The sequence below is a fragment of the Protomyctophum parallelum genome, assembly GCF_964188405.1.
Source record: "Protomyctophum parallelum genome assembly, chromosome: 20".
Taxonomy (NCBI): Eukaryota; Metazoa; Chordata; class Actinopteri; order Myctophiformes; family Myctophidae; genus Protomyctophum; species Protomyctophum parallelum.
Genome location: NC_139718.1, coordinates 4313281 through 4336006, shown reverse-complemented (window position 1 = coordinate 4336006; position 22726 = coordinate 4313281). Strand labels below are relative to the sequence as shown.

The following is a 22726-nucleotide window of genomic DNA, read 5'->3' as shown; positions in this document are numbered from 1 at the left end:
TAGATAGCATTTGATACAGTCTGAAAACCCACCTTTTCAGACTCCATCATGGCCCATAGCACTTACCCTACCCCCTTAGATAGCATTTCTGTAGACTTAGATAGCATTTGATACAGACTAGCATGTTATGTAGATAGCACTATAATTGCATTGTATATAGTCATAGCACGCCATAGTATGTATAGTCTCATAATATAGATATTCCACTGTTACTTTCTTAGCTTACGCATTTTCATGAAAAATGCTTTTTTGTGATGTATTCCCATGCTTTTTGTTCTTGCTCTGGATTAAAAGCGTCTGCTAAATGCCTAAATTGTAAATTGTAAATTGTATACGCCTATACACAGAGAAAAATGCTGGGTTGATTCTGGACCCATATGCTGGGTTATGAAATGGTTGACCCATTATGGGTTATGGCTGACCCATCATGGTTTAACCATAACCCATATGGGTAATTTTGCACAACCCAATGGGTGAGTCAACCCATGTACTCTTACGATGGGTTATGGCTGACCCATGATGGGTTAACCATAGCCCATAATGGGTAATTTTGTACAACCCATTGGGGGAGTCAACCTATGTACAACCCATGTACTCAGTACATGGGTTATGGCTGACCCATCATGGGTTAACCATAACCCATAATGGGTAATTTTGTACAACCCATTGGTTGAGTCAACCCAAGTACTCACTATGGGTTGTTTTTAGACCATTGTGGGTTGTTTGTGCACTGCAAATCCCATGGAGTCTCACTTGGTGCAGAAGGCCTCAAATCGAAGCCTGCTCTATATTTTTTTATATTTGCTTTTTTAAGATCACGCACGAACCGTGCATGCCACCGGTTCGGGCCTGGTACCGACCGATTCATATCGGTGGATAGACTGACATATGTCAGAATTGTAAAGTTTTGTCAAATCGTCTTAGAGATAATCATAAATAGTATCAACAGGGAAAAGTAAGGGTCGAAAACCAAATCAAACACCAGATTATTGATCAGCACGTCGCCCTGAACGCGTCAATATAACTCTCCTCACACACGGACTTACAGTTCTCTAACCCTAACCCAGCCACCAAAACGTGCTAGGGTTAGGGTTAGGGTTGCCGAGGTCGTAGAGCAAAACCGAGACCAGATTCTTTATCAGCTCGTCGCGCTGAAAACAACAATATAAGTTTCCTCTCACACGGACATACGGTTCTCTTAATTGATTAGGGTTACAGGTTCGCTATCTCGCTTAATAACTCGAAAACGATAAGGAGTTGGATTCCGATTTCGAGATATGATGTTCAGTTTTTTGAGACGAACAAGGGGATATCTTGTTTGTCCCGGTACGCTACACCTAAGTTGGCTTCCTCCACTTTCGGAAGGTACATATAGGTGTACAACCTAACACCATCCTGAACAAAGATCTGATGTTTTGAAAAGTGTCGTACCAGGACAAACAAGATATCCACTTGATCGTCTCGAAAAACTGAACAACATATATCAAAATTAGACCCCAAGTCCTTATCGTTGTGGAGTTATTGAGAGGGAAAAGATTGCCCATTTTGCAGTCTTTTTGCTGACCTTTGACCTTTATCAGTGTCCTAAAAAATCAGGCCCAGTGCCATTTAATCCGGCTTACTCTCAATATGGATTAAGTGAAGTTTCAGATTTTTTAAAAATATCTGGAGCGATTAGTTCCAGAAAATGGTCAGCTTTGCAGTCTTTTTGCTGACCTTTGACCTTTATCAGTGTCCTAAAAAATCAGGCCCAGTGTCATTACATCCGGCTTACTCTCAATATGGATTAAGTGAAGTTTCAGATTTTTTAAAAATATCTGGAGCGATTAGTTCCAGAAAATAGTCAGCTTTGCAGTCTTTTTGCTGACATTTGACCTTTATCAGGCCCAGTGTCATTACATCCGGCTTACTCTCATTATGGATTGAGTGTTTCAGATTTTAAATAAATATCTGGAGCGTATAATATACAGTACAGTACAGAAAAGTAGATATTATCTACTTTTCTGTACTGTACTGTACTGTGATGTATGATATAATACTGTACTGTAAGCTGGGACCAGTTGACAAAGTGCCCACATTACCCTGGAGGTGATTCTCCACATTGACCAATTTACATGAATTTTCGGCATATTCATAAAATCATCTTAAACAAATGTTGTTTTAGTATGCATATTTGTCTATCATCAACAGCAACAGCAACAACAACCTACATTTTATTTATTTTACATTACACTTTACATTTGAAACATACATCAAGAAGTGGTACAATATTTAATTGATTTATATTATATTTTAAACTACATCTCTTATGTGCATTAAAATAATACTGTGGTACCACCACATTTAGTAAACTAAAACATCCTGAGAGTGAAGTGGATATATGGACATTGTGCCTTTAAGAGGATGAGGAGGATGAAGAAGGGGCAGGTTTAGAACTTCCGCGCGCCCAGCCAGTGGCAGTAGCCTATGTGCCTATGTGGAGAGACTGAGCTACAGTCCATGGGAGAGACTCAGAGACCCACAATACTACAATTCAATTCTCCATGAAACAACCACGAAAGCAGAACTCCATTCAAGGTAAAATTGTCTTTTGTTTTTGCACTATTATTGTCTCAACCTTTCTAGCATGCCTTGACGTCGTGTTAAACACGCAGAGGAACACAATGTGCTGCTGCCAGTGCTGGGACAATGAGTAGGCTTAGCCCCCAGCTAAGCTAGCTAGCTACTTTGGGTTTGTATTGTGTGGACTCAAATGTTTGGCGCGAGTGCAATTGGCTCTTTTATATGTTCTGAACTCTGGTGTGATCTCTATCTTCTATTATAAACGCACCACGTTGCCGTTCAAGCATGCACAGTCTGCTGAAAGTGACATACCATGGCTAGCGTGGTACAACAAAGGCATAGCCATGCTGCTTGATATATGTATTGATGTGCTGAACACATTGTCCTCTCAATGTGCCTAAACCCTGTCACTCTGTACTGTAGCACCATTCAGGTCTACCCCATTATATTATTTAATTTGAGACATTGATGTATTTAATTGTACTAGCCCTTACCCTTGTGAGATATCCCCCACCCATTGTGGCCGCGGGGGGTACTGCACCCTAGGTGCATTTTCGCATTTGTAATTCACTAATAAATTCATTATTAATTAATAATTTGTTAAATTGGAAAAAGGGCTTAGTTAAGACCTCCATATTATTATGTTCAATGCCTGTGTGAAAAGTGGGAGTGAATGGTGCAGGCAATGAGGAGTTACCAGTCACAGTGACACACAGACAAACATTCAGACAGACTTTGGCTTAATTATAGTAGTGTGTGTGTGTATATATTAATTTGATTTGATATGATATGATTAGGATGGTGTTTACATTATTGTGGGAATTGTGGTTGAAGCATGGAACATAACATTTACTAAAGCTGTGAAACGGTTTATCATTGCTGGTATTGCACTAAAATTGCTTCACCTGTCTAGATTTCCATGTGTACACTGAGAGCTACAGAGCTGTAAGGGTCTATTTGGTTCATATTCATAGCAGATCATAGTATTCTGCTGCTAGTTTGCTTTTTCTTTTATGTTGATCTGAACAGGTATAACACTATTTTTTTTCCTTTGTTTGTTTCAGATCGATGGACAACTTTGTGTTTGAAAAACTGACAGAGTGGCAGCTACCAGATCTGATAGACATATTTAGAGGTACAATGTGTTTCCCATCCACATGCATTGCTGTCACACAGTAATGGAGTTGACAACTGCTTTTTGTAATATACCTTGACATTTGTATTGAGCGTATGCATTTTCTGTGCTATACTATTTGATTAACTGACAATAATTGACCAGCAGATTAACCCAGGTTGATTAACCCATTTTAGGCGGGAACCCCTTTTAGTGTTAAACATTATGTTATAATTTAGCTATTGAAAAATAGCAGATCTACAAGCTCATAGCGCGCCACCGAGTGGCGCTCTACGAGCTTGTAGGTCTGCTATTTTTCTGATTAGCTTTGCTGAGGGTAATCATTTGCAGTAGAAGTAATTAATACATTTCAATCATCTGTGTTGGTCCTTATCATTGCAGGTAGATGACTACAGATTTAACCCATGAGCTCTTTTTATTTCGGTTCCTCTGTTGGAAAAATAATGTGTCTTTTTCTCTTTCTTTTTCAGACGAGGGGATTGATCAGGAAAGTTTCTTTCTGTTAGATGATTCCACCATCAAACAGCTGATCCCGAGAGCAGGCCCTAGGTTGAAGTTTCTAAAAAAGATTAGAGAACTTGTAAGTAAATAGTTTATTTCGGGAAGATGACATACACTTGCTTCAAATGCCAAAAGCTAATTTCAGGGGGTATCAAGGGTCTTCTCGTGCATTTACGGTCTGTACACCATGTCAACTCTGTATCAACACATTTTCAGTGTAGTGAAAGTGGTTGTGGTCGGACATTTGGTTACATATGGTCTTATAGAAGACACTTGGAAAAGGAGCATGGAGATAGAAATACTCTTGATGACCCCCTTGAAGGCCCAGCCCCACGGCCCCCACCTGTAGGTCCAGCCCCACCTGTTGAAATGCTGAATGCTGACATGGAGCCAGAACAGGGAGATGAGGAAGTTGGTGAGGATTGGGATGAACTAGAACCAGAGTCCATTACTAATCGAGTGGCCCTCTTTTTAGCCCATCTTAGATCTAAATCTTCTATGACATTCTCAAACATAAACTTTGTGGTTCAGCATACCTCTAATTTAATTGGCGATATTGTCAGCCGACTGCAATCAAAGACCATGTCTGTATTTCATAAGTTTGGTCTTGATCAAAGCAACGAGGTACAAGAGCTTGAGGTGGAGTTCTCAGAGTTAGCTGAGCCTTTCAGAGGGATGCAGTCCGATTATAAACAGATGAAATATTTTGCTACAACTGGAAACTTTGTTCAGCCAGTTGAGGAGATATTGTCAGGGGTTACCTATGTTCAATCAACAGCCTCTGCCACTGGCATCGTCCAGCAAGTTGGTGTTCATGATTCATTTTATCGTATACCGTTAAAGAGCCTTTTGACCAAGATTCTAGAAATTCCCGGGATTTTACAGACTATGCTGGATTGGCAGCGCAGGGAGGGTGATGCAATTCAGGATGTTTTTGATGGGGAGTTCTGTAAAACGCATTCCTTATTTCGGAACGACTCAAACGAGGTTTCAATCCCAATTTTGCTTTACCAGGACGATGTGGAGGTCGTCAATCCTCTTGGTGCTAAAACTGGGATTCACAAGTTGGGACTTATTTATTTCATTTTGAAGAGCTTGCCTCCAGAGTTGCTATCTACCTTGCAGTCACAGTTCCTTTTAGCTGTGTACAAATCTGATGACGCAGCACACCATACCATTGATGCAATCCTACGCCCTATTGTAGAAGAGATCATGGATTTAGAGAGGGATGGCATCCTTGTTAATACCCCCAACTATCAAGGTGTTGTCAAGTTCGCAGTGCTGCAAGTAGTTGGAGACAATTTGGGCATCCATAGTGTTCTTGGCTACGTTGAATCGTTCGTTGCCAATTATGCATGTCGGTTTTGCAAAGCAAATAAAGAACAGAGACATTCTCTGACGCTTGAAGATCCTGGACTTTTGCGTGATCGCAATAGTTATGAGGCAGATTTACTTACAGCGAACGCCTCCCAGACAGGCCTGAAAAGGGACAGTGTCTTGAACATGTTGTCTTTTTATCATGTGTCAGACAATGTGTCAGTGGACATAATGCATGATTTACTGGAGGGGGCAGGGCCGTACGAAGTCAAACTTGTGTTGAATTCACTAATCGACCAAAAGCATCTCACACTACAACAGCTGAATAACAGAATCACAAGCTTTGACTATGGATTTAGTGATAAGTCTAACAAGCCTACTGTCATAAGCAGGAATGATCTCAAAAACCCTGAAGGCTCCATGCGTCAGTCAGCATCTCAAATGTGGTGCCTAATTAGGCTACTACCAACCATGATAGGTGATCTTGTCCCCTTAGATAACAAGCATTGGGATCTTCTACTCCTCCTACTCCATTGCATGGAGTTTATCTTTTCCCCTTCAATTACAGTAGCGGCAACACTGTACTTGGGCAAAATCATAGAAGACCACCACTCCCTGTTCCTAGAGCTATATCCTCATCTACATTTACGGCCAAAGCAACACTTTATGGTCCACTACCCACGAATCATTCAAAAACTTGGACCGTTGAAGCAGTTCTGGGCAATGAGATTTGAAGCACGACATGCATTTTTCAAACAGGTTAGCAATGTAACCTGCAACTTTAGAAACATTTGTAAAACCATGGCATTTCGCCATCAGATGATGCAGTGCTACCATTTCCTATGTGGAACTATCCTGTGTCACAATACAGAAGTTGGTCCAGGGCAAAGTACAGTTCTGGTCAACATTAATGACAGGATCCAAAGTGGGCTAGAAGGTATTCCCCTTTTCAGTGAAGTGTATGTGCCAGCCTGGGTTACATTTAAGGGAATTGACTATAGAGCAGGCATGAGTGTATTCCTGTCCTATGATCCAGATGGAGAGCCTCAATTTGGTCTCATAGAATCAGTTCTACTACTGGAGCAAACGTCACCCACACCAACAATAAAACTTGTTGTAAAGAAGTGGGATACACAGTGGTTTGATAGGCATTTATATGCATACAGTGTCATTCCCACTCAGGTGTTGGTAGCGGTAGATGTAAGATGTCTGCTTGATCACCATCCCCTCCATGCAGCCAAGTCGTACAGAGAGGATGTAGAGGATGACAGTTTATACATTTCGTTGCGCTACAGACATTTTTAGAATCACCTAACTGCCACCGGGTGTGTGTGTAGTTGTGCGTGTGACTGTAAATAGTATTTTGACTGGCTTATATGTCGACAAGGCCTATTTTGACATTACCCCCATATTAGTTTAGTTTTACTGCCTAAAGTGTCCATCGATTGAAAATGATCAGTATTTTAGTACCGGGTAGGAAGAACCACTTGACTTCTGGGACAGATTGAAGGTACTACTGGAATGATGGGATGCCGTGACTACTGGGATGACGTGATTACTGGGACTGCTGGAATTCTTTAAATGAGTGATAAGTTGTTCTGTAAGTACTTTTTTTGTTTAATCACTTAATGTTTGTATAAGGTGAAGCCCAAGTGCACTCTCTAAAAGTGCTGCAGCACTGTCCACATATCATTTGGTTGTCTTCAAAAGGGTCCTCTGTTGGGGATTCCAATAGAGTACTGAAGTCCTGACGTCACTCTCTCATCCCCTGGTTTGTAGAAGTTTTTCTCTATGTAGAATAGTTGGGTCATCTTAAAATCCTCTCATAAGCATTGAGGTCCAAAAACAAACAGACTGTCGCTTATGATAGTCAGTCAGTTATATTTGATACAGTCTGTTTCTGGCAAAAATGTAGGTAATTAATGGGGGGGGGGAGGCATAGAGAACAACGCAAACCAGGTAGGATGCGTCATTTACATCAGACTTCGGTGCTCTATTCTTTGTCCTACATTTATTATATTAACCTTGGTCTTCTGTATAGATTGGACCGGCGCCTGCACCTGATGCACAAGCTACAGCCTCTGATGCCACACCTCCTGCCACTCCCGAAACCCCCATGGAGGTATCGGCCGCACCTGATGCACTAACCCCACCTGAACCCCTGGCTCCACCTGAACACCAACCCCTCAGGCTGATTCAGACAATACATATAATTCCTACGTTTGTAAGTTCTGCTTTAATACCCTTTAAGCCTCATAAATTTGTCTGCTTTGCATGAAAAAGAAAATGGTGCTCAACAAGCTCACAACACATTGACACACTGCATTAATTGTAATCAAGACAAAAGTTTGAAATAATGGTAATAATGGCAATTTTTTGTCTTCTTGCAATTTTCTAAGGATGTCCGTCAGGTTCTTACAAGGTTCCCAGACGGTCAGCCGATTGTGAGGGACCTAGACGAGACACACATCATCACCACATCCCAGAGATGTGCCCTTGTCCGGATTTTGGTGTCTCACCTTCTAGAGAAGTTTGGAGAGAAGTACTTCAACAGATTTAAATTATCTTTATGTTTAATAGGGATCACACCAATCATACCAATGCTGGGGTTTTAGTGGTTAAATGGCAAATTGAATGATGTATGATCATCAACTTTACCTGAGAGCTAAAATATGACTTAGTGGGGATATATTTGCTAGTTGCTAACCATGCTCAGATCAGCTACCATGGAGTATCTCTTTAACACATTTTGGACGGGAACCCTTTTTGATCTGCTATTTTTTTTAAATCGAACGACTGACATAGAAACATAGCTTTTTCAGAAAGCTGTCGGGATGTAGAAGACATTTTTTAGAATCTGATCTCAGGTCAAAATGGGTTAAGAGGCACCAGTGCAAGCTAAAAATGATTAGTTACATGAAATCAACGCACTGGAACTACTTGATATGATGAATACTTGTGCTATTTCTGTTTTACAGTCCTACGACGGAGACCAAACAGTCTATGGCAGCTAGCCTAATTCAGGCATTTCCCTGCTTAAAAGACTCATCAAGCAGTGGCAGCGTGAGTTTTTTTTCGTGTTTAACCTTTTCTTTTTGCTTTTCAATGTATTATACATTTTGGTGACACCCCTAGTATTAAGCCCAATATATGCTCTGCTGTGATGTGTCGCTGATACTGAAAACTACAAGCTCACAACATGCGGTCAGCCTGTAGGTCTGCAGTTCTCAGTAACGGACCGTTGAGAAGCATACATTGAGCTTAAAATGCTAAATCATTTAACGGACACAATACAGCTCACTCCTTCCAGAAAAGCTACTGTGATGTGTGATTTCCACTGCTGTCATGCCCTTGGAAGCTGGGACAATAATTGGCCTCTTGGGACATACAGATGTGCAGCAAAACCCTGTTCTAATTCAAGGCCATGCTGTCAAAAAATCTAAATGTGCCAAATCTCTATTCATCAAACATTTTTATTTCTTGGCAGGTCATATGGTACACCCCAGCGCGGAACGGCCGTCCAGCCACTGGGTACCTGGAGGAAAGGCTGCGTAACACCAGGAAGAAGCTGAGGTCAGCGCTCAGGGTGACTGGCCGAGCACCACAACCAGCACCCGAGGATGGTCCTATTCGAACAGCGGTCATACCAGGTCATTACTAAACGGAAAAATAGAAGGAAGTTCCAACAATGTGGCACATTTGCTTGCTTAAGTTTTCCCAAAACGTAACATGCGCACGTTTAGGGAACACTGTCGCAGACAGAAAATATTATTAGAGCCTGATTGTAGTGAATGTGAGGAATTTTGCAACTACAGTAGCTTGTATGACCAGACACCACACAATAGCATGTATAGTTGTTTTAGAACTATTTTAACACACGATATTGCTGATAGGGATGACTGATTAAGCAAAACATCCATCTTTTAGTGACTGACAACATTTTGTTCTTTTTACAGAATCTACCATAACAGAGGAGCGGGCTGTACAACTGAAAGAGTGGTTGAGAAGTAATTCTCAGCCACTCCACCAAGTTGCGACCTGCATGCAGGACACGGCAGTCTACAGGGCGAAGTGGGTGAAGGACAACACCAGTGATCTGACCATCAGTCAGATTCTGGAACATTACCCTCGCTTAACAACTAACGGCATGGTAAGAGGGAATATTGTACATTTGATGATTAATTTATGTTTTGGTAGTGTGCCACATTTAATTTGATTTAAAATGTTTTCCATTTTATAGATCGCACAGGACTTCCTTGTCTTGCACCCAAACGCTGCACCAAATTTGTTTGAGACCTGGCTCCCAGTTTATGCTGAGAAGATCCTGCAGGTGGCACGACTGGAGCGGAAGCTGGAGTTGTCGGTCGAAGGATTAACATTAGGTAAAATATTATTTAAATATTCTTTGTCAGTCGACAGTCCCTCTTGTGCCAAGAGTCCACAACCACGTTGGCGGCCTCTGTGTGGGTGTGGCACGCACAGCACACACTTTCAGGTACCCCAGGGTTTTCCTCTTCTCAGGTAGTGTCACCTTCAAATACCAGTGGGCACACCCCTTCCTCCTATAGCCTCGTCTAGACCAGGGTTTCTCAAAGTGGATTCCAGGGACTCTCTGGGTTACTTTAGTGGGGTCTAAATTGACCCTTACAAGTCTGCAACTGTGACAGTGTTACAAATGGAAACAAATGGACCCCAACTGGTCAATTATTTTCCATGTGTCATGGTTAGGCCAGCTTCTGGCTTAATGGTGGGAATAACTAAACTAACCAGCTAACTAACCAGCTGCAGAGCCGCTATTGGCTGCACATGGCGGCATAGGTTACATTCTTGTTGGCTATTGAATGACAAAATAAAGGATATGCCATTCCACCTCGTATTGATACCTATGTCTTCCTGCAGATGGCATTGGGGATCTCGCCCTGCAGCAGTTGCCAGCCTTGCTCCCCCCAACTCCATACAAAGTTGGACGTGGCCGTGGCAGTAAAACGGTGCGCCACACCATTGCTGAGTGCAAGAAGGCCTTCATCCATCATCAGCCTGTAAGTCCACCAGCACATCTAAAGGGAAACTTACCATTTTATTTTAACATTAACATATACCTGTTGTATAATTAATGAGTTTGTGTAAGTATTGAGTGTGTATAATCTACAAGCATATACAGCACACAGCAGAACACAGTAGGGCATTCATAACTACGGTGTTTCACTAGTCGACGAGTAATCCTAAAAAGTTGACTAAATGACTAGTTGCCTAGTCATCTAGATATGACCTCACCCCACCTGAAACAATAACATGTATTAATTATTGTCAAAATGTCTCTGAAATAGGCTAACTACTGCTCTTGACAGTTTAACAATGCTATTGCTTTACAAATACAGGTATAACAGGACAAGCTTATTCCTTCTGTTAATATACCTCCCGGGTTATCTAATAAGGCAGGGGTTTTCAACTGATTATGAGCCAGGGACCACCACCCACCACCCTCCTATACCCTATACAGTACATCTCTCAATGTTTATCAACCAATGGACTACCAGTATATGAGATTTAGCCTATCGGAGACAAAACTAAGGAACATTTTGTTATCGTTGGATACCATTTTGTCCAATACCATGCTGTGTTGATGTTTACCATAGGAGTGATAAGACGCAAAATGAATATGTTTAACAATAAGTTAACTCTTAGAATGTAAATGGACCATTGCCACCTTTTATTATTATTTTTCTTTTAATTATACACTTTTAATTCTATACTTTGTAGACATTTGGTCACTCACCCTCACTTTTCTGTGTTTTTCAGCCTGGAACCAACATGGTGGAGTATCTCCAAGCAGCCAAGAACTCCCAAACTGAACCCTACATCCTGACATTGGGCAACAACTCTCAGCAACTGGTCAAGGTCTTTGTGATAATTGATGGACAGGCTTTGGAACAGGAGAAACTTCTTCAGGCCATCGACGTCTGCTTCAAGGCCTACTACATATTTGACATAGAGTACCCGAAAAAGTGTCAACTTGTGTGGGACTTCCTACAGAGTGTCGTCTATGGAATTCCACTACAAGAGTCCAAGAAAATGGTTGAGTTTCTGCACACTAGAATTCTGGCTTGCCAGTAGAGCACACACACATAGGGTTATCTTTAATCACGTTATCCCAGTAGTCACGGCATCCCATCATTCCAGTAGTACCTTCAATCTGTCCCAGAAGTCAAGTGGTTCTTCCTAACCCGGTACTAAAATACTGATCATTTTCAATCAATGGACACTTCAGGGCTGGACATTTGAGAGAAGTGTTGGCCACACTGATCACATCCATGGGGTTTCTCTCCAGTGTGAATTTTCTGGTGTGTTATAAGGTGGGCCAATTGAGAGAAGTGTTGTCCACATTGATCACATCCATGGGGTTTCTCTCCAGTGTGAATTCTCTGGTGGCGTTTAAGGCTGGATATTAGCGAAGTGTTGTCCACACTATTATCCAGGTCCAAATGTCAATGTTTGATGTTAAAATGTTATTGTTTTCATGCTTATCTATTATAAAATGACTTTAAAGAATCCAGCATGGTTTGTGTTTATTACATTATGCTTTGCATGACCAAATCTAGCATGTATTTTGTTATAGGTTTGTAGTTAAACTGTAGTTTAACTGTAAAGTAACACTGTATAAACCCATAATTGATTTATTTAACTCATGATTTGAATAGTATATCATAGTATAGTATATAACTTGAAGTGAAACAACCCAGAATGGTACATAATTTAACCCAGAAATGGGTAGAATATATAATGCATGATATGGGTTGCATTTACTCAGAAGTACAGTTAATTTAACCAAGAAATGGGTAGAATATATAATAAATACTATGGGTTGCATTTACTCAGAAGTACAGTTAATTTAACCCAGAAATGGGTAGAATATATAATGCATGATATGGGTTGCATTTACTCAGAAGTACAGTTAATTTAACCAAGAAATGGGTAGAATATATAATAAATACTATGGGTTGCATTTACTCAGAAGTACAGTTAATTTAACCCAGAAATGGGTAGAATATTTTAACTCATCCACTGGGTTAAAACGGACCAACCCATCTTGCTGGGTAAAATTAACTACTGCTGTGTTGGTGCTATAACTACCCAGGGGATGGGTTAAAAACTACTCAGAATGGGTTGTTTCTAACCCAGGGTTTTTATGTGTGATGTTAGTTTGCTTACCCAGCATATACACCTATGCTAGTTTGCTTACTGTGGTTGAGTGAGAAAACAATGTTACACATTAAGCAATTCAACTGTGGACCCCCTGGATCATCTTGGGACCCCAGGTGGGCCCCCAGTTTGAGAACCATTGGTCATATTATACATTACACACTGGGTCCCTGGAATTAGCCTTTCTATCCATTGTTAGACTCCTTTTTGCCCAAATATGTCCCTTTTACATTATGCCCAAATATGGAGATTTCTGTATCTGCCTGCCCCTTTTACATTATTCCATATATGGAGATTTCTGTATCTGCCCGCCCCTTTTACATTATGCCCATATATGGAGTTTGGAGTCAGCAGTCATCGGTGATATTTGCATTTGATTTTTGATTTGATTTATTTATTTAGAAAAGCAATCATAATACAACATTATAATCAGCGATCCAAGGATTACACAGTAAAGTCCAAAGATTTATTTCCACTGGGGTCCTCTCACACTGAACGGAACAATACTTTAAAATACATCACAAATACATAACAGTACATATACATTACATACACAACACAACGCACGCATGATTTATAGACAGATTGGTAAGACGTTGTTTGAAGCCGAAAAGAGGAAGCCGTTTCTCTAGAGGTTTTTCCAGAAAGGATTTGGCCTCGTCGGCCTTTTCAATATCTTCCTCATAACGTCGTGAGATTGAACGTCGTTCGAAGTCGTCAAGGCCATATTAGGCCTATTATTTGATGTCTTTCTCTCACAAGCGTTCTTCTTCTTCTTCTTCTTGATGTTGTTGTGAGACTGAACGGCTTTGGTGGCCTCGGCTTCGATGACGGCGTCCACGTCGCCCCCTCTCTGCCAGATTCCGAACTGTGCCTCGAACTGTGCCTCGAGGAAGTCGTTCAGGAGCGCCGCGAGGTCCTCCTCTCCCACGTGGAGCTGTGGGTGCAGGGTGCTGTCGGTGGTGTTACTGATGCCCGCCTCCGTCGTGGTCGAGTTCCTCTTGCCCGCAGGGTCTTCTGTCAGGCCCCTGATGGCGGCGGCGGCGCCCGTCCCCGTGGTGGAGACGAGATTCCCGATGGCGGTGGCAGTGTCCGTCTCCGTCGTCATTGCGGCGTCAGGCTCCTCCGCTGGAGGTGAGGAGGGTGGCGGTCCCCCGCCGCCATAGTCACATGGCTTCGACCACCTAAACGCGGCAAGGGGGAGTTCACCTCCTTGCTCAGGACGGCAGGCGGAGGAGAGATGGACTTGCTGCTCGGCGTGGCAGCAGAGCGAGGGTGGCGTCCCCTCGTGATTGTAGGGGCACTTTGTCTTCTGCGGACAGACGGCCTGCGTCTCGAAGGTGCATCGAATGCGACTGATCCGCTTTATGTAGTGCTTCCTGAAGATGTGTTTTCTTTTGGCCATGACTTAACTTTAAAAGTACACACTCTGTGCCCCGCCGAGAGAGAGAGAGAGAGAGAGATAACTCGTATGAGTGACCGATTAGAAATGAGGATATGTAACCTGTGTTTCAGTATAAATACCATCACGTCATCTATGATGTCAGTGTGATGTCACTGTTAATCATATATATGTATAGTGTATAGGTAAGCTTATGACATTTTTAGATGATGTCAGTACTGTGATGTCAGTCATCTCCATATATGGGCATTGATTTGTTGATTAACGTTTTTTTTTTGTTGACAGTATGTGTAGCCCGCATGGAACTCCATGATTGGGCGGGGTTACCCATTCAGTGACGTCATCAATATGACATCAGCCAGCTCCATATTTGGGTATATTTAGACAGACAGACAGATACACACACAGACAGACAGCCAGATGGAGCCAGGCCTCAACCTATACGTCAGACACAAACATTGCCGTAATCATTTCTGTACACCCAAGTTCTGGAGATATGCGATGGGGAGAAGGGTTCCCGACACCTCAGGGACCCGTCTGGATCTTGGGGAAGGAGTTCGACGCGCTTGTGGAAAAGGACGAGGTTTCCTCCTCGGTCGCCTCGCGACTCTGGTTCACATACAGGAGAAACTTCCCGCCGATCGGGCCGTCGGGGCCGACGTCGGACGCGGGCTGGGGTTGCATGCTGCGGTGCGGCCAGATGATCCTCGCCGAGGCCCTGGTCCGCGGGCGCCTGGGCCCAGACTGGCGATGGGTCAGAGGGCGGGACCAGACGGCGGAATACGCCGGCATCCTCGACGCCTTCGCCGACAAGGAGGACAGCTGCTATTCCATACATCGGATCGCCCAGGCGGGCGTCGGCGAGGGGAAGGCCGTGGGCCAGTGGCACGGGCCAAACACGGTGTCGCAGGTCCTGAAGAGACTCGCGGCGCTTGACCCGTCGGGCCGGCTCGCCGTGCACGTGGCGATGGACAACGCGGTGGTGATCGAGGACGTCCGACGTCTTTGTATGCCTCGGCCGGAGCTTCACCACCACCTCCACCCAGAGGGAGCGGGGGAACCTGCCCGCTGCGTGGAGGAGGGGGAGGCTGCTCACGGTGCCCGCGTCCTGGCCGAGAAGCAGGAGCCAGCCCCCTGCTGCTGGAAGCCTCTGGTCCTGCTCATCCCCGTCCGGCTGGGCCTGAGCGGCGTCAACGCAGCCTACGTGGAGACCCTGAAGCGATGCTTCACGCTGCCTCAGTCGCTGGGAGTCATCGGGGGGAAACCCAACAGCGCCCGCTACTTCATCGGCTACGCGGGCCAGGAGCAGCTCGTCTGCTTGGACCCGCACACCACGCAGCCGGCGGCAGAGCCGCGCCAGGACGGAGGAGGAGGAGGGCGGATCCCCCACGACGATGACACCACGTACCACTGGCAGCGGCCGCCCTGCCTCGTGCCCGTCGGCGACATGGACCCGTCCATCGCCGCCGGATTCTTCTGCGGCACGGAGGACGACTTCGACGACTGGTGCGCGCGCGTCCGAAGGCTCTCGTCCCGCGGCGCCGACGGAGGCTGCCTGCCCATGTTTGAGCTGGTCGACGACCGGCGCGTGGTCGCTGCGGTCAGCGCGGACGGCCTCGACGGGTTGGAGCGGTTCCTGTACTCGGAGGACGAAGAGTTTGAGATCCTGTGAAAGGGGGATGGAATGGCGAACGAAGTCGAAAGTCGTACGATCTGTCACGCACGTTTACCGCAGTGACATTTGTTCTCCGCATTTGACCCGTCTCTTGGAGCGGTGAGCCGCAGCCGTGCCACGCTCGGGAATCACTTGATTGGTTGATTTGCCCACCCCCCCCCCCCCCCCCCAATCCAACCCTTTGATGCTGAGTGCCAAGCAGGGAGGCATTGGGTCCCATTTTTACAGTCTTTGGTATGTGACCCGGCCGGGGATCGAACCCCGACCTCCTGCAGTTTCAGGGTGGACACTCTAACCACAAGGCCACTCACTCACTGTCTGGTGGCTCAAACATCGCCTACCTCTGCGAGACGCGAGCAATCAGATCTATCTCTTTCTAATCCTATACATTACAACATTTTCTGAGTCACTCTGGCATAAACAAACAAACCTGTTAGGCCCATATATAGGCATAACCATGGCCACGTCACTAAGACAGACTTAACCCATTCTGACCCGAGATCAGATTCATACAAGGTTTTCCACTGGACACACACTGGTCTGATGAACCCATTCTGACCTGAGATCAGATTCTAAAAATGTCAGTCGTTCTTCGATTTTTCAAAAATGGCAGACCTACAAGCTCGTATCGCGCCACTCGGTGGCGCGATATGAGCTTGTAGATCTGCAATTTTTCAATAGATAAAGCATAACATGATGCTAACACCAAAATGGGTGCCCGGTCAGAATGGGTTAATACCCATAAACAAACTTTGGTTGACCAGAGCCACAAATCTGTGCGCCCGTATATGGGACCGTCCCAATCGGCAAGCACTCAAGGTGGAGCAGGTCGGATATGTGGTTATCCACAACCACGGATCGGACCGATTATGTCCATATATAGGCATATAGATATACTGGACCAGTTGTCCAGAACCGCAGATCCAACAGATGTGCACATATATGGGCATGTGGGTTTTCACCAGTGATCTCCATATATGGGCATAAAAGAGTCATTAACTGACAGATACAGAGATCTCCATATATGGGCAATTGGGCATACAATGGACCCCCTTGCTTTATTATGACCTTATTAGCTTCTAGATGTTTTCCAGATGTATAAATATACCAGTGGTGGAAAGTAACCATTACGTACAGTTACTCAAGTACTGTCCTTTTTGTACAATCTTTACTTTATAATCTCCTTGCCAGCTCATGGAGAGGGTTGTGAACCCGGACATTTTGAGTACACCAAGGTTTTATGTTAGAAATGTTGAGTGTTGAATGTTGAGCATTTAGAAACTGCTGGATGTCAACTTGCATATGTTGGGCAATTTTCATGATTGGCATATTAAGCTGGGGTACCATGAACGTCTAATATAAGACAACATTTTCAACATTTCATTTTGCTTTAAGTAGCATGAGAGGGGTCAAACTAGGGTTTTTTCATGATTCTGAATCCATCACAAGCATTTTGATTTGCACAAAAAACACTCGTTCAGCTAAAAACAGCCATAGCCGTCATCACAAATATGAGGTCAGCTCCATTTGGGCAAGTGGCTATGGCCAAATTTAGCCCACGGAGTGATGTTTGTGCAAAACTAATGCTCGCAATGGATTCAGAATAATGAAAAACCCATAGTTTGACACATCACATGCAACTTAATGGCTATTGACGTAATGAATCAATAAATCCCTTATGGCTATCCCTGTAATCGGGAGCTTAATATAACAAAATGTAGCTAGCAACTTTTAGCTTGTTTGGCTAACGGCCGATATAATCTACCTAAAACCGTGCGTGAACGGGCGATCACGCACGTGTCTTTATGTGCATCGCTGCGTAAAATGCGACATTTTGGGCTTGATTAGAGCTTAATTTGACATAGTTATTAAAATAAACAATAATCGCTTAGCATCCCGGACATCTGATAGTGCTGCACAGTCCAAAGCTATTTCCGGATGTTGTTGTTCCTTAAACCGGAAGTGACATCGCCATATTCGCTATATTTGGTCAAATCATACATAACCACTTCAGCCCTATATACATTTCAGCCTTTGGAAAATAGCAGATCTACAAGCTCACGATGTGTCACAATGTGAAGCATTGTGTGCTTGTACTTTTATAAACATTAAAGTCCATAGACCTGGCTGGTTCTAAATTGCTCTAAACAAACATTAAAGTCCATACATGGTGAATGGTAAATGTATATAGCGCCTATATCCAATCAGGCCCTTTACATATAGATTGTGCATTACAATCACCCATTCATACACACGTTCACACACCACTGCAACCCTGTATGAAAGGTAATTATTATTATTATTATATTATATGATGTATACTCTTCAAAAGCAATGATATACAATTTACAATTTAGGCATTTAGCAGGCGCTCTTAATCCAGAGCGATTTACATTAAGCAAGAACAAAAAAGCATGGGAAATACATCACGTAAAAACATTTATCATGAAACATGCGTAAGCTAAGAAAGTAACAGTGGAATATCTATATAATGAAGCTATACATATAAACTATACATCTATACTACTATGCTATACATATGTACTATGACGTGCTATGACTACATACAATGCAATTATAGTGCTGTCTACATAACATGCTATGAGTCTGTATCAAATGCTATCTAAGTCTACAGAAATGCTATCTAGATAGCGCCGCTCAACACCGTGACTTATGTATAGCACGCGTGACTCATGTATAGCACGCGTGAATTACGTCAGGCGTGGGCGCTCTACACGTCACTGTGCCGCCACAGTGACGTCAGTCTGGGTACTTATGGCCCGTTCCCGTCAGCTTGTTTGCTTCGAGATTATGAATTCATGAGTGTTCCGCCATGAATCCCAAAGTAGCCTCCCTCAGGTACAAGACCATGGATAAGAAGATCAACGAACTCACCACACAGTTTGTGTGCACCGAGTACAGCGACTACATATTCCTGGTGTGCACGCAGTACGGCAAGATCGGCACGCTGGTGTCGGTCAAGCCCGTGCTCAAGAACGACGGCTCGGCCTCGCCGTTCAACATCACCAAGGTCATGCTGGGAGAGGAGGACGCTCACGCCGTGGAGACCGCCAAGGACATGGCGGCGTTTGCGGTGCGAGAGGCGGGCAAGAGGCCCGTTCTGCTGGGACTGTCGCTGAAGGACACCGCCGTCGAGTCCATAGAACAGATGAAGGCTCACGTCAAAACTTTGATCGTGTGGCTGCTGAACAAATGACCCGGGAGGTGAACCGTTGGATGTCTGATTATCGGACGTGATGATGATGATGATGATGATGATAACTAGAAACTACTGTTCCTGAAGAAACAGTGTGGGCTCGATGGTGTGAATGTGTTGACCCACATGGTGTCACAGCCCCAAGCATGATCTAGTACGAGAGTGACGACACTGGCGTCGACTCTCATGCTCATTCTATGTCAATGGGAAAGTTCCACTGTTTGGAACTATAGCCCATAGCACCCCGCTTTGTCTAAATGGGATAGTTCCAATGTTGTTTGGAACTATAGCCCCATAGCACCCCGCTTTGTCTAAATGGGATAGTTCCAATGTTGTTTGGAACTATAGCCCATAGCACCCCGCTTTGTCTAAATGGGATAGTTCCAATGTTGTTTGGAACTATAGCCCCATAGCACCCCGCTTCACGACGAGATCAAAGCGTGTCGTGACTCTCTCCTTCTATGGCTCCGTCTTCCCATTGGTTGACCCGCATGACGTCACAGCCCAGAGTGCAAACGACAAATTACAATAACATTAGTGCACTCGCTACTCGAGCACGCAATGAATGGATTGAGAAGCCGCCCCGCTCTCATCTGGAGAGAGAGAGAGGAGACAAGCAAGACAACGGCGTGATGTGTTCGGGTTAGCATTGATTGGGTTTGGTGATTAGTGGGAAGATAGTGTAAAGAGCTGCCGATATGCCATTAGCGTTCTTGTCAACGTACGCGACTAAAGCAGAGATACATCTCGGGACAGGTAGAGGGAGATGAAGCATGGAAGGGTGGAACAGATTTAGAGGCGGAAGACTGAATCCTACCATAGTACAACAAGGACTTGGCCGTCATCGGTCTGCCATGGGAGCAGGCAGAATCGAGTGACCTGAAAGTCGGAGAATTTGTTTAATAGAGCAATCTTCTCGGAATGTTATTTTTTTAATGACATGGTTAATGACGGCCACATTTTTTGTTTCTAAATGTCTTCCGGGTGTATTGGTATTTTTGTGATAACAAGATGTGTTCAATCCCGCGGCCATGAAACAAACCATTCTGAACGGGAACCCATTTCTATTGAAAAATAGCAGATCTACAAGCTCATAGCTACGAGCTACGAGCTTGTAGGTCTGCTATTTTTTAAACATCGAAGAACGACTGACATTTTTAGAATCTGATCTCAGAATGGGTTAATCAGACCAGTGTGTGTCCAGTGGAAACCTCGTATGAATCTGATCTCAGGTCAGAATGGCTTAACCTCTCGCCGTGCGTTCCGATGCTAAAGCAACAGTGCTGAGCCGAGACTGTTCACTGCGAGGTGAGTGACTCGCCGACGTCCCCATTCCTCTCCGTTTTTTTTATTATGTTAAAATATTCTTCCCAGCAACCATGTTTGTGTGCATTTTATTTATTCTGCAGCACTGACTCGTATGTCCAGATAAACTGTTTTGAACCTGTCCGTCTGCCCAACTTCATGTCATGATCTGAACCCACGTCTTTAGCCTCAGCCTGTAGCATTTGACCAAATGACATGTTTTTGTTACTCGGGCTTGTTTTTTTCCTCGACCACAATGTTAAAATGTAGGTGGCCGGTTATTCAGAGAGATGCTATGTTTCTAGCACCGGGGAATGCTATACAGCTTCAATACCCAGATTGTTCTTTTTGACCAGCTCTGCGGCCATGTGTGCATGTCATTGTCCAGATCGATATTTGGGTGAAGCTGGGTCCATTAGGCGTTCCACAATATCCCCCACATTCGCAGTGGGAACTGTCTGCGAGACCCCCACTTCTGTATTGCCGCACCGAAACGCCTCAGGCGATCGAGGGTCCCACTCCTTGTGGGTTTAGGTGCTGGTCAGGATCTGAGAGGTCCTCGATGTAGTGCTGTTAGCCTGGATGGTTCTGCTGCCTTCCACTGGTAACCACCATCTCGCCTTCACCCAGGAAGCCTTGGAGGTGTCGGTCGGTGAAGTTCGCAGGGTTTCCTCGGCCTGTGTGACAAATGGATGCTGGAGGCGTCTACACCCGTCTCTCAAACTTTTAAGTATGCGTTTATGTCACCTTGTCTTGTAAGTGCGTCTGATGAATGCCTAAATGTGTAAATTGACCGGCAAAGCCATATATGGTTATTGCGTTCCAAACTCACACGTGATTGGCCGAGACGTGTAGCCTATGTCACAGACATTGCGGCCAGTCCGGATACTTAGTGTCTCCTAATTAGCCCCTTTTCCACTCTCCCAGCAGCAATTGTCATGTTGTCCGCGAACCGAGCGTTGATCAGAACGCAGCAGGCTGAGCAGAACGTTAATGGCATTCCGACGCAGGTCGTTTGTACCGAGTTCAGGAACTACATGTTCATAGTTGTCACGCAGTACGGCAAGGTGGGTACGTTGATATCGGTGACGCCCGAGCCACGGACCGGCGACGCCACCATGATCTCGTCTCCCGCGTTCTCCACCAGGGTCCTCCTGGGGAAGGACGACGCCCTGACGCACGTCTGCGCCAGACACCTGGCCGCCGCCGCCGCGGTGTCGCAGGAGGCGGGCAACCGGCCCGTGCTGCTGGCGCTGGCGCTCAGGGACTCCTCGCTCGACTCCGTGCGGCAGATGAGAGACCTGATCAGAGGGATGGTGACGTCCTGCACGAGTGAAGAGCGAGCGGAGGTGGTCGCGGTGGAGCGGCCGCCGGATTTTGACTTTTCCGGCGGAAAGATTGAGGCGGGCGTCGGAACGGGCTGCGGAGCCGACATCGGCGAGGACATGTACATCGGAGCGGACATGGGTGCTGACGTTGGAGCGGGTGCTGACATTGGAGCGAACATGGGTGCTGACATGGGAGTGGACATCGGTGCTGACATTGAAGTGGACATGGGTGCTGACATCGGGATGTACATGGGTGCTGACATTGGAGCGGACATGTACATGGGTGCTGACATTGTAGTGGACATGGGTGCTGACATCGGAATGTACATGGGTGCTGACATTGGAGCGGACATGTACATGGGTGCTGACATTGGAGCGGACGTGTACATGGGTGCTGACATTGGAGCGGACGTGTACATGGGTGCTGACATTGGAGCGGACGTGTACATGGGTGCTGACATCGGAGAGAACTTGGCAGTGGAGGACTGTCCTCCACTAGGCGCCACTCCGGCGGCACCACTCCTGCTCCGGGAGCCCCCTGTGGGACTGTTTACATAGTCACCACGCCCCCCTCTGGATCTCTGACCAAGACAAGACTTAGTGGACATTTTACCTGAATGTTGTCAATGGCAGATCTTGAGACATGTGGGGACAAAAGCTTTTTATAGACGGGGCTAGCGCCCCTCAACCCATTCTGAACGGGAACCCATTTTGGTGTTAGCATCATGTTATGCTTTAGCTATTGAAAAATAGCAGATCTACAAGCTCATAGAGAGCTTGTAGGTCTGCTATTTTTAGAATCTGATCTCAGGTCAGAATGGGTTAATCAGACCAGTGTGTGTCCAGTGGAAACCTCATATGAATCTGATCTCAGGTCAGAATGGGTTAAAAAGAAAGAAAGAAAGAAAGAAATAAATAAAGAGAGTGAGCCTAAAAAAATACAACCACCGATATTTATTTAACTTTATAGAAATAAAACAAGCCCAAAGTCAGTTAAAAGAGAATTCCAGACTAGACTTACCTTAATTTCTGTAGTTGTTACGTCCCCACCAAAGAGGTCCAGGTGTTATTTTGTACAAAAGCG

The 22726-nt window shown here is 44.8% G+C and overlaps 3 protein-coding genes across 3 annotated transcripts; all 3 read left to right on the top strand.

Annotated features, from left to right (window-relative positions):
• Positions 1-3635: 3635 nt before the first annotated feature.
• LOC310878501 (uncharacterized protein) lies at positions 3636-11629 on the top strand (the record flags this gene model as incomplete). The annotated part of the gene is made up of 7 exons (XM_083792830.1): positions 3636-3697; positions 8494-8578; positions 9003-9165; positions 9472-9665; positions 9756-9897; positions 10415-10554; positions 11315-11629. Exons 2-7 carry the CDS (start codon positions 8519-8521, stop codon positions 11627-11629), a joined length of 1014 nt encoding a protein of 337 aa, XP_083648956.1. The 5' UTR covers positions 3636-3697; positions 8494-8518.
• A 3026-nt stretch (positions 11630-14655) lies between these two features.
• LOC310878500 (cysteine protease ATG4B-like) lies at positions 14656-15789 on the top strand (the record flags this gene model as incomplete). Its single annotated transcript, XM_083792829.1, has 1 exon — positions 14656-15789. Exon 1 carries the CDS (start codon positions 14800-14802, stop codon positions 15787-15789), a length of 990 nt encoding a protein of 329 aa, XP_083648955.1. The 5' UTR covers positions 14656-14799.
• A 2836-nt stretch (positions 15790-18625) lies between these two features.
• LOC310878499 (proteasome assembly chaperone 3-like) lies at positions 18626-19009 on the top strand (the record flags this gene model as incomplete). Its single annotated transcript, XM_083792828.1, has 1 exon — positions 18626-19009. The coding sequence occupies one exon, from the start codon at positions 18626-18628 to the stop codon at positions 19007-19009; it is 384 nt and encodes a 127-aa protein (XP_083648954.1).
• Between the last annotated feature and the right edge of the window lie 3717 nt (positions 19010-22726).